This window comes from Ursus maritimus, unplaced genomic scaffold (genome assembly GCF_017311325.1).
Source record: "Ursus maritimus isolate PB19 unplaced genomic scaffold, ASM1731132v1 scaffold_3, whole genome shotgun sequence".
Classification (NCBI taxonomy): domain Eukaryota; kingdom Metazoa; phylum Chordata; class Mammalia; order Carnivora; family Ursidae; genus Ursus; species Ursus maritimus.
In genome coordinates, this window is record NW_024425563.1 from 61,579,193 (window position 1) to 61,595,870 (window position 16,678).

The window sequence follows — 16,678 nt, forward strand, 5'->3', positions numbered from 1 at the left end:
ATTTACAATAGTCAAGATATAAAAGCTAAATGTCCATCAATAAATGAATGGATAAAAATGTGGCATATGTATACATACATACAATATTCCATTACTCAGCCGTACAAAAGAATGTGATCTTGCCTTTTGAGACAACATGGATGAACCTAGAGAGTATTATGATAAGTGAAATAAGTCAAAGACAAATACCATGATTTCCCTCATATGTGAAACCTAAAAAACAAAATGAATGAACAAAAACAGAAACAGACTCATAAGTACAGGGAACGAACTAGTGGTTGCCAGAGTGGGGGACAGGTAAAATAGATGAAGGGGATCAAGAGGTACAAATTTCCAGTTACAGTGTAAGTAAGTCACAGGGATGAAAAGTACATCACAGGGACGTAGTCAGTAAGACTGTAATAACTTTGTATGGTGACAGATGGTAACTACACTTATAATGGTGAGCGTTTTGTAATACATGTAACTGTTGAAACACTCATATATCTGAATCTAATACTTTGTCAACTACACTTGAATAAAAAATAAAAATAAAATCTTTTACCAGTAAGACTCAATTACAAAATTTAATTAGAAAAAAAAAATCAAAACTACAAGTAGAAATGTATTTAACAGAAATAAGTTATGATGAAATCTTAAGCACATAAAAAACTAAAACTTTAGTAAAATAGGCATGTTCAGGGGTAGGCTTCAATATCCTTACATCTCATTTTTATACCAATTTATCTATAAATCCCATGTAATTTGCAGAGATTTTTAAGTGATCTATTGATTCTAAAATTCATATGGAGAGGTTGAAGACCAAGAAGATCCAGAATTATTAAAGCCCAGAATTTCAAGAAGAAAAAATGGGAAAGGAGGTCAAGAGACTTACATGGCTTTATTCAAGATTTATCCTACAGCACTAATAATTTAAAAAGAGTGACCGGTCAACAATAAAGCAATTAGACTAATGAAACAAAGAATCTCAGGAACAAATTTTCGTATATAGGTACATAACAGAAGTGAAAATCAGTAGGGTAATGATGGGTAAAATGTTGCAATAATTTGTTATCCACATAATGTTTTTAAAATTATCTCTAAGCTCATACCATATACAAAACTGATACATAACTGATACATTAAACTAGATAAATTATAGACCCAAAGGTGAAGAGCATAACTATAAAACATTTAAAGAAAATATAGGAGAATATTCATCATGAACTCACAGTAGAGAAGAATTTCCTAAATATGACACAAGCGGCACAAAAGTAGGAAAGATGAAAAATTAAATCTTCCACATAGTAATAGATCATAAACAAGGTTAGCAGAGAAGCCACAGACTTAGAAAAGATATTTGTGAAGTTGATTAATTTCCAAGGATTAGCTTCTAGAACAACAATTTTATAACTTTTTGGTCCAAGAGTATAAAATTGATCCAATTTTATATTCTTTTTTTTAAGATTTTATTTATTTATTCGACAGAGATAGAGACAGCCAACAAGAGAGGGAACACAAGCAGGGGGAGTGGGAGAGGAAGAGGCAGGCTCATAGTGGAGGAGCCTGATGTGGGGCTTGATCGCACAACACCGGGATCACGCCCTGAGCCGACGGCAGACGCTTAACCGCTGTGCCACCCAGGCGCCCCCCAATTTTATATTCTTAAAATTGTTTGAAGACCCCAGATTTTCTTTTGTGAGTCCTATATACATAAATTTATATTAAAAATGAAAAGATTTAAAATAACCATAAACCAATTTTATATAACACTTCCTGAAAAATACTACTTTGTAAAACAAAAACAGCAACTTTGACAAGCATAATCTTGTTTTACAGTTTTACAAATCCATAATATCTGTCTTAAAGGAAGACAGCTGGATTCTCTGTTTCTGCACTCAATCTGTTGTGATCTTCGTTTATGTATATGAAGAAAATCCAGCTCTACTCACACAGATGTGTAGTTGGAAAAGGAAAATACACACACACAAAATCTGAAAGAATGTTAAAGTCTCCCAGGTTCTCTGGATCATACTTTGAGAACTGCTACTCTAGAATAAGTAATTCCCACAATTCAGTAAGAAAAGGCATAGATTTCAATAGGATAAAAAAAAAAATGGCCACAAGATAAAAAGAAGCAACACTCATAAGAGGAAGTCTAAATGCCCCAAAACATTTGTTACTATTTAATAGCATTAATAGAAAACTACAATTTAAAATGACAATATAGCTTCCGCACCCACCAGACAAACCAAAAATTTTAAATCTGACAATAATCGTTTGTGAAGACTTAAGCAATGGTAATCCTAATTCACTGCAGTAGATATGTAGATTGTCACTTTTTCAAGGAAAAAAAAAATAGATTTAGTAAAGTTTCAGCCATCCCTATGGTGATACCTGGCAATTTGTCTTCTAGTTATTTACCTTAAGGAAGCATGAAGAGACTTGCACAAGGTTGACCACTGAGGCATTGCTCTAACAGCTAAAATAGAAAACAACCTAAAAAGCCATCCAGAGAGGAGATAGCTAAAAAAAATTGTGGTGTTTAGTACAGTGGAATTCTATATAGCAGTTAAAATAAATGTACAATAGCTACATTTAAAAAAAAAACACATAGAAATATTTCATAATATTTACATTTCAGAATGATACATAGAGTAGGATACTTCTAAAATTTTTAATAATACAGTTGGCCCTCAAACAACACAGGTTTGAATTACCCAGGTCCACTTACATGAGAGGTTTTTTTAATATAAATACAGTACAGGGACGCCTGGGTGGCTCAGTCAGTTAAGCGTCTACCTTTGGCTCAGGTCATGATCCCGGGGTTCCTGGGATTGAGTCTTGTATCTGGCTCCTTGCTCAGCAGGGAGCCTGCTTCTCCCTCTGCCACTCCCCCTGCTCGTGCTCTTTCTCTCTGACAAATAAAGTCTTAATAGTAATATAAATACAGTACAAAATATTTTCTCTTCCTTATGGTTTTCTTAGTAACATCTCTTTCTTGCTTACTTTATTAGAAGCATATAGTATATAACATATAAAATAATTAACTCGGCTTTAGTGTTATCAGTAAGGCTTCTGGTCAACAGTAGGATGTTAAGTTTTGGGAGAATCAAAAGTTATACACAGATTTTAGACTGCGTAGGGGTACAGGCCCCTAATCCCCATGTTGTTCCAGGATCAACTATACTGTATTAACATTAAAAGAATAAAAACCATGGCAAAGAAATGGAGTTTGGGAATAGATCAGGAATTTTATAACATTTTATAACATTTATATGGCAATTTCAAGACAATAAATTAAATTAACATTTGAATCATTTTTGAGATGGACTTACCACTTTTCAATTGTTTATAAATAATTTCTTAATATTCTTTCCCCATGATTGTCCTTCTGGACAGCAGAATGCTTCTGTTCATGTTTATTGTGTCCCTGCAGATGGACAGTGTTATGAGTATAAATGGATGGCCAGTGCTTGGAAGGGTTCTTCCCGAACAGTCTGGTGTCAAAGGTCAGATGGTATAAATGTAACAGGTAAACTTCCAATTTCTCTTTGTTTTTTCAAAGTCTTCCTGTAACACACAAGCAGTCTGCTTAAGAAAATAATGAGGAAAACAACGATATTCTCTCAGTATTCAGCATATGGTTGGGATTCAGTACCTAGGCTGTATAACTATAACCAGCGACTATTTTATTTTTATTATTTCAGTTAAATTCTCCCTCATCCAGCCATTTTAGACAATGTTCCTAGAATTTAGTTAAAATACTATCTAATCCCAATAAATTATAATTCTCAGATTATCTTTCCTAAAAATTTTATATATGAATAACTCGCCATGTGCGAAAAAAAATCAGTATTTTGTTGACTATATCCACGTATCTTGCTTGAATTCAGAAATCTATGATTCAGTTTTTTTATTAATAGGTAAGATCTATTGGCAAATCTCAAACACAGAGCATCTGGGCAGCTAACCTACTCTGTCCACTCTGTCCCCACTCAAAAATTATATATTCAAAGAAGAAAACCAAATGAAAAATTTTTCTGAAATGTCCTTTGACCCAAAGAGCTTCTCTAATCTGAGATTACTATAAATTTCCTCATCTGAACCCAGTAAATGCAAGGGTTCTTGAGGCCCCTATGAAGTGGAAAGAAACTTGGCTCCAGATATGCACCTTGCTAATTTCCTAGAGAGAAACCAAGGTCGGAACCAGAACCTCAGTCTTAAGCACATAACCCAAAGATCTAATGTCGCTCCTTTAACATTTTCATAGATCTCATCTATAGGAATCTTCATAGTGTAACCAGTAGCATGAGTTTAGAGAGTTAACTCTTCAGGGGGACCTGCTGACTTACTGCCATCATTTTGACCCTCTGGCAGAGATAAAAAGTAATGTGCATTTGGGTACCTATCATAATGTCCATTTATAAATTTAGCTGTAATATATACAGTAAGATAACAGGAACAGAGATCAATATGCTTTTTGGAAAGCATCAATTTTTATATTAAATTTTAAATTACCTGGATTTATTTAAACCTAATTACTTATTTCCTCCCTATGAAAGCTGGAACAGGATATCAAATTATATTCTTGTGAAGGTAAGATTTTATATATGAGAAATCTGTATCAAGAAACCATTGATAATAAGAACTCCCAATGGACACATATATAACAAAGAAGAGACACCTACCAGGAAACCCTCTGCTCTCTCACAGTATTATTTATTGGGGGAAAAAAAATCTATTCCAACCACACCACTGTAAGAAGCCTAAGGGGAGAAAGAGCCCTAGGAAGGGAAGCATAGGTTTTCTGAATTTGAAGGCACTTACAGAGATGGTCCATTCAACTCAAGTGTTGAAAATGAAGGTCTACATTCTTCTTGAAATTATTCAGAGGGAACGTTGCAGTTTCCCCAGAGGGTCCTGTTACTTTTCAGGGTTATTTTTTCCCCCCAATATCGATGCAAGTAATATTTGTCTGCCTTTTCTTCTACATGTTAAAAGCTCTTTTCCCACTAAAATTGGGGATATTCCCCAATGCAAAGGTAAGTCCAATTTTAAAAGACTTACCTGTAGAATTCAGTGTTCACCTTCTTTTTAATCCATTAAAGTACCCAATGTATGTCTTTCTAATATTCTGATACCAAAAAGGCCAATGTGTAAATGATTTGTGATAAACTCTATATGCATTCTTCTTCCATCTTTTAGGAGAGACGAGATTCTTTATGAGAAATAGACAAGCATGTAAAGTATATTACCTATCTTGATCACTTGCTTTAATTTTATGAAGTTGTCCTTATTAGAAATCAAGATGTTGTTTTCATGTGTTTCATGATAACTTCAATATGGCCTTTTAACTGCAATTGCCTTGCAATGACTAACACCTTTCCCATCACAATTTTTTGATGAATAGTTTATATTATTGAGAGATAAGGTGAATAATTAACAATAGGTATCTTTGATTAAATTCCAGAGGATCATCAATTCCATAAGTAAAGGAAAAACTTTGCTTTCCTAAAACTCTATTCAACTGAGCAAGTATGGTTTGAAACATCACCAATATTCTTTCTCTAGGACACCTATTCTCATTTTAAAACCTCACCTGTAACAACATAGGCACACTTGGTACTATACTTGAGAAAGAGAAGGAAGAAAAACCAGAGAGCTGCAATGTCAAGTTAAACAGTAATGCAAACATATCACTTAGTAGCTACAAAGGTTTTCTTTCCTATACCCACAAAAATCCTGAATTGGCAGGAATAATGATTTTCTCCAAGAAAAATGCATTATTTTAAAAAAAATACATTTATGTGATAGTCATTAATTAAAGAGACATCTCAAGGGACATGAAAACTATTTCTCTGACTAGCCAAGAAAATTTAAAGGAAAATTCAATTTGCTTTTTAATGTTGGACTGGGCCCATAGTGGGGACTGGGGACAATGACAGAAATAGCCTGTGTGCAGTTAGTGTTTTCAAAGTAGCAACTCTGCAGACAAGGGTTTGTGTAGCACCTGCTGAGCGTCAGGCACGGAGCTCTCGCCTCTGAATAAGATGGGCCTCAAGTTCCTGCATGAAGTGTCAAGGTTAACCAAATATTTCACAATCAGTCGCCCTCAGAAAAACCCATGGGGCTCCCAAAGTGGTTCGGGATTCAAAGACAAGTCTATACAACAGGGTGTTTCTATCATTGCAAGAGAAGCTACTTGTCAACGTATGATTTTCTGTTCTGCAGGGGGCTGCTTGGTGGTGCGCCAGCCTGACGCTGACAGGTCTTGTAACCCACCGTGTAGTCAACCCCACTCGTACTGTAGTGAGGTATGTGTGACTTCATCAGAAAAGACAAGCCAGCTTCATTATTTGTCACCCACCACCTCTTAAAAAGTCCATCCCATAACCCCCCCCCCAAGAAAAAGCATGTCTTGTGTCTTGGGGTCTATTTCTGGACCTCTCATCAGTATAAATATTCTGAATGTTTTTAGTGATTCTACTGTTAAAATAATTTGTGTACAGTACAAAAAGTGTGTTTTTATGTAGTTAAGACCGAAATTACATGTAGTAAATTCCCAAAACAGTACTTCCTTAAAGCCTTCTCTTCAAGTCAGATCTATTATGCTCTCAAAGATCACCTTCTATGGATAGTAGAAATCCTCTTGTTCTCCTGCAGATGAGGACATGCAGTTGTGAAGAAGGGTACACTGAAGTCATGTCTTCTAACGGTACACTTGAGCAGTGCACACTTATCCCCGTGGTGGTGATACCCACTGTGGAGGACAAAAGAGGAGATGTGAAAACCAGTCGGGCAGTACACCCAACCCAATCCTCCAGTAACCCAACAGGACGGGGAAGGACCTGGTTTCTACAGCCATTTGGGCCAGGTGAAGTGACTAGACAGGGTTGATGTAGAATCCTTTAGTTATACATTTAACCAATGTAAAGGGGTTAAAAAAAAAAAAGCAAGCATTTTCACATAAGTTATTTATTATTTCATCTGTACTCATTCTGATATTGCCATATAGCAAAATGTTTTAATTATGAAAAAAGCACTCATGCTCGAAGTTCAGAGAAATGAAATTACTTTCTTAGAAAAAAAATTAGGATATTAGTTATTTTGATCTCAGACCTAAATTTACAAGTATAATTACATTCACATTGAACAAAGAAATCTAACAATGAAATATTAATTAGGAATAAAGTATATTGTCATTCAGAACTGAAACAAATAAAACTCTAAAGACACTCAAGAATTTTTCATTTGACCACAGACTGGTAATAATTTGAACCTAAAATAGGAACATCAGTAATGCCGTGCTGTGCTGGGGGGTGGGGAAGCACTTGGTAGCCAGTCCAATTTCTCTCAGCCCCTAGATTTGATAAACTCAATCAGAATCTGTACTAGCACCAGATATAAAAGGTCAAGGATGGAGCCTTCCTGTCTAGATGGGATGATTTAAATTTAAAGACTGACCAGACCCTTGTCATATTAAACAGACACCCTTAATGTGTCTAGTAATGGACTTGAAGCCAGTGCAGGCAAAAGCTTGATGTCCTAATACAGTGCTATCCCTACCCCACACACATGCTCTCCCCAGTTGGAATAAACTATAGGCTTATTCCTGGAACTACAGCCAGTGCTTAAAATTGTGCCGCAAGGGCTATATGGTAGCTAAGATCATGGTGCTTTTTCTCACACCAAGAGGGATTACAAGTTAATGACCAAAGGAAATCTCCAGGCAAAGCCAGGCAAAGTCTACTTTACAGTTGTCAGAAATATGAGAAAAGAAGGAATCTGCATAGCACATCTCTATTTCTAATGCATTAAGTCAAAACACTTTCCCTTATTAGAGAGTCACTATTAGGATTTAGGTATTTTCAGTATTTGGATGATTTAACCCACATACTGTGATTTAACCACTTTATCCCTGCCTTCATAAGGTGGTTAGCTGAAATACAATTTATTTTGCAAAGCTGACTTGTCTGCAAACATGGGAAACTCTTCTCTCAGTGTTCAAGATAGTGGACCTGCAAATGGCCAATTCGCAATCTTGACCTTGACTAAGAATCCAAGCAAACCTTCTCACATCACAACTCATTTTTAAAAAAGAGAAGATTATCATTTTAAAGATTTTATTTATTTATGTGACAGAGAGACAGCCAGCGAGAGAGGGAACACAAGCAGGGGGAGTGGGAGAGGAAGAAGCAGGCTCGCAGCGGAGGAGCCTGATGTGGGACTCGATCCCGGTACGCCGGGATCACGCCCTGAGCCGAAGGCAGACGCTTTAACGACTGCACTACCCAGGCGCCCCTATCATTTTAAATTTAATATATACCCTCCCTAAAATGAGTATTTTAATATATTAACAAGGTTTATGTTCTTAAAAAAGTACATTTAGACTTTCTTCTTGGTTTTTTGAAAAACTCAGAAGATATTTGTTGAAGAACTCTCAGGGCAGATAAACCCAACCGTGGTTGACTTTAAACCCAGTCCCTAATTTTTAAAATCTGTAGAATTGAAAAGAAGTATATTTAGAATATTAACAGCTTAGTTCCAACAAATGGATCCGTAAGTTGATCCAGCTTTAAGCAGAAACACTTTCACAGTACTGATTTGTTTTTGATGCCTTCCAAATATTGAATAAACCAGAGTGCCTGTGGAGTCAATTTGCCCAATCTGTAATTTTAGCAATAATATGTTTAACTGTATGTATGCAACAGAAAATATATGTTGATATAATTATCACATTAGGCAAATTAATACTACCATCTAGTTGAAGTTCATTCTGAACACAAAACTAAGAAGCTCAAAGAAAATGAGAGCAGAAAACAAAATTAGAAAAGTTCCTATCCTGCCTAATTCCATATAATAAAAAGGTAGAAAAATGTTATTTAAAGTTATTTATATGTTATAATCAAACTTGGCTATTTTTACAAAGGATATTGTCAATCGAACTTTAAAGTACAAAGTAAGTGTAAATTAGATAAAAGATTAATTCCTCCCAAAAATGTTAAATATATTCACTTTCAATTCATCTAAAAAAAAAAAGGTTAAAATGATAAAATTTATGTTCAGATACCTGTCTGCATCAACCCTAAGCTGTAGGACTTTATCGAAATTACATTTCTTTTCTTCTTTCCTTATAATTTCCATTCTCAGAATGAAAATAAGAAAATGTTTATTTAGCATTACACATATATTGGATTTGAAGTAAAATTTAGATAAGCAGCTGCAAAAATTTCAGCATATGAACTTGAAATCTGAACACAAATTGAAAACATTTCTTTTCCATTCAATTCTCATTGATAATTTATCTTTAATGAAGCAGCATCTAACTCATAATAGCAGCTTTGCATTAATCATTAACTGTGCCTAAGCAATAATTCATTTTGTTTTGAAAGGATTTGGTCGTATGTGACTGGTCATTGGTCATAGTTAAAGACTGTCATATATATATATACACACACACACACACACCAGACTAATGTAAATTAATAACTAATATCCATTCTTCTTAGATGGGAGACTAAAGACCTGGGTTTACGGTGTAGCAGCTGGGGCATTTGTGTTACTCATCTTTATTGTCTCCATGATTTATCTAGCTTGGTGAGTGATTACATATTTCAAAATCTAAGGGGATACATATCTCTTTATTTTCAGCAAAAACACTGTCAGTTGACTACAATGCAGAAACAGCAATTTGTCCGAAATAAGTATTCTGCATTTATTGTTTGTCTGAAATTAGAAATAAAAACAGCTTTAGTTGTAGATATTCTAAAAACTACCAAATCTGAACCATTTAATATCTGAAGTTGAGCCGGAGCTGCTCCAGGTCATCTCAAGGATGTTCTCCTTGGTTATACAAGATCATATCGCTTTGGATGCTTATGGTGAACTACACAGTTTGATACTGAATTACTACTGGAGAAAGAGCTTATAGTGATACCTAATTTTATTCAACTATCTTTTCAAACATTTATTATAAATTGTGTATTGTTTATAAATTTCTGGTCAAATATTAATGATTATACTATAGTATTTCCATTGTTAGTGAGGAATTTCATTTGATAATTCTTTTACAGGATAATAAAATATTTGAGGGGCTCTATTTCAGGTTTATTCAGAGCATAAAATAAGAAATTCAAAGATACCAGAATATCAAACTTTAAGGTTGAATTTAGGTCATTAGGCAGTTAGACAACTTTATCAATATATTTTGAATTTTTTCATTTAAAACAATAAAATTTATGATTAAAGGTTGATTTACCTTCTCTAATTATTTTTATTATTATTTACAGCAAAAAGCCAAAGAAACCCCAAAGAAGGCAAAACAACCGACTGAAACCTTTAACCTTAGCCTACGATGGAGATGCAGACATGTAAGATTGAACCTACCCGGGCAACAACCACTTTCAGCTTTCTGACTTTGCAGTAGACATCCAGCAGCCACAAAGCTCTTCATACTGTGTGAATTCAGATGCACTGTATCTTATTAAAAGAGCATCAAAAAAAAAAAAAAAGTGAAAATCAGTGCCATTGGAGATACCAAGACAGTACCACTAACATAAAAAAAAAAATTAAAAAATCAGCCCTGAGAAATCTAGGAGATTTAGTTGAATACAGGCTGCATTCGGAAAGTCTTTTGTGATCTTTTCTGAAGTCTACTAACTGGCAATTCACTTTCATCTCTAAAATACGGTTGTGGAATTGGTCAGTTAGGACACCTGATGCAAGCCTCTGTCGGCAGTGTTAACCCATAATAACATTTTAGCATGAAGAGTTTATACCAAGATCTCTACAATACTATAGTCAAGCATAACAACATGTATACTCAACTGAATGATACACATTACTATGTCAGACTATGTATTTGTTAATAAGCAGTTTTAATGGTGAATAAGAGATAAACTCTAAGGTGAGCAGAAAACCCATGGAATAAATTCAGCATCTTGGTGGTTGGTGGTAGCTTTCATTAACCTGCATTTCAGAGGCAAAGACTCTTTTATAAGACTTAATTCTTGTCTTTCTCCAAAGTATGAATGCTGGACATGTACTAGTATCTTAGGAAAACAAAAAAAAAGTCCTTAAGTTCAGTACTTTATAGTGGTTATTGTCTGGAAAACTAATTTGCTTGTGTTAATACGTTTCTACTTTCCCTAATTTTCACACTGGTTGCCTGCATCTCTTTTGCTATATGGAAGGCACATTTTTGCACTATATTAGTGCAGCATGATAGGCATTTAACCAGTATTGCCATAGAAACTGCCTCTTTTCATATGGGATGAAGACATCTGTGCTAAGAGTGTCATGGAACCATTTGCAAGTTCTTACATCCGGAAGAGAATAAATTTCAGTTTGGATGGCGGCAGGATGGAATTAGCTATTACATCTGCTGTCTACACTCTTCCTGGTTGCTGCAGCCATTGTGATATCGACAACATGGCGGTGATTGAAATGTTCAAATCCCGAACTCATTAACCCTTCAAAAGATGGATCCCTCTAGTTGGTTTTTAATTGTACTTTGAAGGTGGTTTACGACTAGATTTTTATATTTGTTATCTTTGTTAAAAAAAGAAAAGAAAAAAAAAGGAGCTGGTTGTCTTTTTAATTTTGAGCAGATGGAGAAAATAACGTCTTGATAATTTTTGTACCTAAAAGAACTCAAAACCCTGTGATTTTTCTTTATCCCCGGATTTGTTTTTTCCTAGCTTCACATCAAATGTATTCATAGTTTTGTCTTTCTCGCTGGTAAAATTTGAAGCAGGCTTTGTAGGATTTCAAAAACATGTTCAAAAAAGAATAAATAGTTTGCCTCAGGCTTCATTAAATATCTAGACCAAGGGTGGCAAACGTTTTCCATAGAGGGCTAGATAGTAGGTATTTTCTGCCAGGCCTGTGTCGCACCTTCTCAGTTCTGTCATCGTGAGGATGCAGGTGTGGACGATATACAGTACATAGAAGAATGAGCATGGCTGTTTTCCAATGAAGCTTTGTGACAACAGCAGGCCACATCTGCAGGTTGTGGTTTGCAAACCACTGGTCTAGAAGTTTTTTCAGTGCTTACCTCTTTACTAGGTCATCTTTTGCTTTCATTCATTTACCCTTAGAATGCCATCAGTGTTTAATTTCAAAGGTGAAAAACGGTCATTAAACTTTATCACTGTTTTGCAAGTAGTTATATTTTTCACACATGTAGGCCTGGAAATGACACAGTGAAATACTAATTTGGCAGACTTCAAGGGAAAAAAAACAAAATAAAAATCCAAAGGTGCCATTAAAAAGCGATTCCATTTTTCAGGCAATATTTACTGCAACAACCTTTGGTAGAGGGGAGGACATTAGGTTTTCAGGTCTTTTAAAAATAATGTAACAAGCTATTTTATCTTAAACGTGGCTGTGCTGCTGTAAAAGTGGTTTAGACTAGAAGGTGTTTTACCTTCAAGTAGAGTTTGAACTCCCCCTGCTGTTCATTAAAGTATTTGCAAAGATTACAAAAGACATCAGATTAGGACGTCGTTGCGCCCAAAAGGAACAGATTTCTACCTATTTCAATATGAATTAAATGTGGAAAGCACTAATTCCTTACTCAACACTCACTGTATTAGGCATAGCAACTATTTCAAAGCAAACAGGTGGTCACAAAGATGAGAATTTTACTTTAAACCAAGGATTTAAAAAAGGAAAGCATAAAAAATTCCACTGCATCGGTCTTATTGAAGAGGAAGACAAAAATAATACCGTTGCTCTAAAACTGTGATTGCTAATGTATGTACTCAGGGGTCTTCCAGGTAATCCTCAAGTTGATCTCTTTGAATAAAATGAACTCCATTTGTCCAAGATGGTTGAGAAAGAATCTATTGCCATTACTTGAAGAATTTAGCTAACAGCCTTATAAAATGTATGCAACACCTAATAACTTTGAAATTACCAAATAATATATTGTTGCTACAAAAGCTATACTTAGGATACTGTAAAATGTCATTAATTCAGAACGCAGATCAGTATCATCCAACCCATACTGTAAGAATTAACAGATTGATCGAAATTATAAAATTTTATGAAAATACATGATCTTACTCATAAATTAATCACATTTTACAATACTACATATATGGAGGAGACTAGGTTCAATGTGACCTAAAACTAGGAAACATATCGGAAGTTCACCGTTAGGATAAATTCTGGGTGGCTTCTTGTTGGAAAGATGGAAGGAAGGGTACATAGCCAGTTGGCTATTTTGGACAAATGAAGGTTACTGTATTCATGTTTAGAACATGAAAATAGCCTTATTTTTGTTCCTGGCATGAGTCAATAATGAGTTAAGTATGTTACTGGAATTTCTTCAAAACCTTATTCCTCCTGTTCATTCTGACAATTCAGGGGAGGAATATAGTAGTTACTGGTCTGTTGACACTTTTGCCTTACTAGAATGGCCTATGAGCCCAAAAAGATTTAGAACTACTGTTCTATACATATGAAGGTCTGCTTGGTTAAAAAAAGAAAAAAAAAGAAAAAGAAAAAAAGAATGATACAGTATCATATTCTATTTTGTTGGACTGTTTCAGTATAAACCACACAATTGGCACAACTGATCTCTCTTGAAAGGGGCTGATTTGCTTATTTATCAGTACCTAATCTAAGATACGGACCATAATTCTTATTTGAAAGCCTTTTGGAGAACAGTACCGTGTAGCTTAAAGGTAATTTGCAAAGGAGTGCGTAAAAGCATGTTCTTAAGTACTTATAACAAAGCACAAATAACTTATAACAAGACAAACATTTCTTGAACTATCACATGGAAGACGCTCTGCTAGGCACTATAATACAATTAGTCATGGCTTTTGTATAACCTATGAATCTAAGACACTCAGAAGAAGGGAAAATGTTTCATGAGTGAAGACAGCACTTCAATTGCCCTTGACTCTGGACTTGTTTCCAGTGTGGTGTTTTTCCTGATGCAACGTCCCTGTCTCAGGCCGTGCTGTCGGACTTCACTGTAATCCTCCTCCATCCTCAGGGACGTGGCAACGTTCATTTGCCCAACCAGAACCCCATTCAAGTTCCTGGACATTTCAAGATAAAGTCACTTACCCAGAACTTCTTACAGGGATTAACACCTCTCAGTTTTTTTTGTTTTACCTCCTTCAAATCCCTATTCCTTTGCTCCTTTATAATGATTTTCTCTGATCTCTCTCTACTCTGCTTACAACTAATCTGACCCACTTTTCTCAGAACTACCTTCTACTAAACATGCTCAAATTTTTAAATAAGGGGGAAAAAAGAAGGTGACAGGTCTCTATTCCCTACCTGCTACTCAAAGTCTCACTAAGAGTGTGAACATCTTGATTTAAGCAAAATGTACTGGTCAAAGACATAAGTAAAAACGTAAGGAAAGATGTAGAAGACATGCCCCCTCAAAAAAATGCTTTTTCTGTAAATATGTCCATTTTTATACTCTATTTAAGTATGACCCAGTATGCTCCTACCTCTACCTTGCCTCTGTGTTCACAACCCATCCTACAAGACAGTAAGACAGGCCTGTACCTTACAGAAAGGAGAGCCCATTCCTGGACTTACTTGGAGTTTGAATAGATTTCCAAGAATCATGCCTCCAAAATGATCTGAGATTTGTAAAATATTACCAAATTCAAATGTGTTTCATGTTATGTTTTCCCCACTAAGACTGAGGGTGTTGAAACGAGAGCAGTCTAGGAACAAATGTGTGAAGCATCTTGTCAGAAAGTGAGCTTTCCTGGGTCTAGTTTACACGTGAGAACAAAACACACCTGCCTGTCCCACCTGGTCCTAGCTCCAGGTGGCCATGACTGCAGAAGAGGATTTTGGGGTCTGAAACTGGAGTGTGGGCATAGCAAACAGAACTCTTTATAAAAAAAAAGAATGTTTTGCAGCGTGCATACGGTAATTCTGTATCAGCAGGAACACTGAAAATGGCTACGTCTACGTTATTAAATGAGTAAAACAAATGCTAAGTGGATAGAGTTAACTTTGTAGTTTTAGGTTTTCATGCTTCTACCAAGCCAGATCTTAAAATGGGCAGTATATGAAGACTTTTAGTTTGTGGCAGTCATGTTTTCAGCGATCAAAATCTAGTCTATTTAGAATATAACGGTCAGCCTTATTGTGTTTTGTAGACTTTTTTTTTTAAAAGCAATAGTTTCTAGGTCATCTACTTTGAACCCTCAATGAAATTTTCACAACTATTTTTCAGCAATCTATTTATGTTTATTTTTAAAAAGTAAACATTAAGGTCCCCCTTCTGGTACTTTTTCCTGCCTATTTGTAGCACAGAGATTTGAAGAGATCAGTATTGGTCATTGTAAACTATAACTTTATTAAATTTGCAATATGTCTTTATATAAACTGTAATCCCCTAAATGGTTTTTTTTGTTAATTTAATTACCTGAATATTTATTTTGTTTAAGTAAGGAGGCAGCTGTCTAAGAAGTTTTTGTTAATATTACTTTGTAAATTGTGTAATGTAATTTATTTTAAATTATGTACATTTCTTTTTTAACGCACAAAATGTCTATGTACAATTAACTACAGATTTGAAAATAATGTCACTAAGCTTTATTCAGTTAATACAGATGGCATGTGAAGATGTAATATGCTTTTTTACATTTTCATATGGGTTATTTGTAAATAACTATGTTGCTGACAAACATAAACATGGAAATCATTTTCATTCTACTCATGTGTACTTTTTAAATTTGCATCATTTGCTGTTCATACACGGGTTTAAAAAAAAATTTCAGAGAATATCCAAACCCTTGTACTACTGTATTGCCTGTTCAGGAGCCCCCCCCTTTTTTTAAACAACCCCAACAGAAAGTTTGAGAGCTGCAAACCTTAACTTTAAAAGTCCGCTGAGGCCACATTAATCATTATGGACAAATGACCTCTCAGTTTCCAGTCAAAAGAGAGCACCAGCAGAAGATTCATAAGACACCCTGGAACAGAGTCCAGCTCTCCCTGCCCCCTAGTCAGAAGGCAGGCCTCTCCCTGCCTCTCCTCTCTGTGCCCACCAATAAAAGATCAAACCTAAAAAACAAGGTAGGAGCTCACACATTAAGAAATTAAGATTCCCTCAATTTCCCTAAATTAAGATGCACATTCACAAATTCAGAAAGGGATGCACAAATTAGATAAATTACTGCCACTGTAGCTTGGAGTTAAAACATTTTCTGAGATAGCGGTTTGCTGAAATATAACTAAGCAGGGAACCCTGTAAACACTTAGTATATGAACCCTTCAAAATACGCAGCTAGCCATAAATGCTGGACAAAAAAATGATTTGCAGTCTCCTTATATTCCGTATTGTTCATTACAACTGAATCTATATGAAAAAAATGTTTAAATATATCACCCAAATTATTCCTTATCTATATGTAGATACTCAAATTACGAACTTCAGTTTTTATTTTGCAACTCCAATTTATGTCCTGCAAACACAAATAGGAACGTGACCAGTCTACATTCTATATCTGCTGCTTCTGAGTATCGAGTGATTTGTCATGAAACTCTGAACATATTTCAAAGAAAAGCCAACATACTTCAATGTACAGTTCTCATCAGTGTCAGTCTCAAAAGAAAGGAGATACATACAAAATGTTTAAACAGTCATGCTTTCTAATATTGCAGGGGTTTGTTTTTGTTTTTGTTTTTTTTTCAGATGACTTCTCTT

The 16,678-nt window shown here is 35.1% G+C and overlaps 1 protein-coding gene across 1 annotated transcript in view; it reads left to right on the plus strand.

Annotated features, from left to right (window-relative positions):
- Positions 1-15,679, plus strand: part of THSD7A (thrombospondin type 1 domain containing 7A) — a 435,785-nt gene extending 420,106 nt beyond the window's left edge. Inside the window, exons 24-28 of the mRNA XM_008686526.2 lie at positions 3,419-3,514; positions 6,214-6,296; positions 6,646-6,856; positions 9,492-9,579; positions 10,272-15,679. Coding sequence (XP_008684748.2) covers positions 3,419-3,514; positions 6,214-6,296; positions 6,646-6,856; positions 9,492-9,579; positions 10,272-10,356 — 563 coding nt within the window. The 3' untranslated portion in view covers positions 10,357-15,679. The remainder of the gene's footprint in view (positions 1-3,418; positions 3,515-6,213; positions 6,297-6,645; positions 6,857-9,491; positions 9,580-10,271) is intronic.
- The last annotated feature ends 999 nt before the right edge of the window (positions 15,680-16,678 follow it).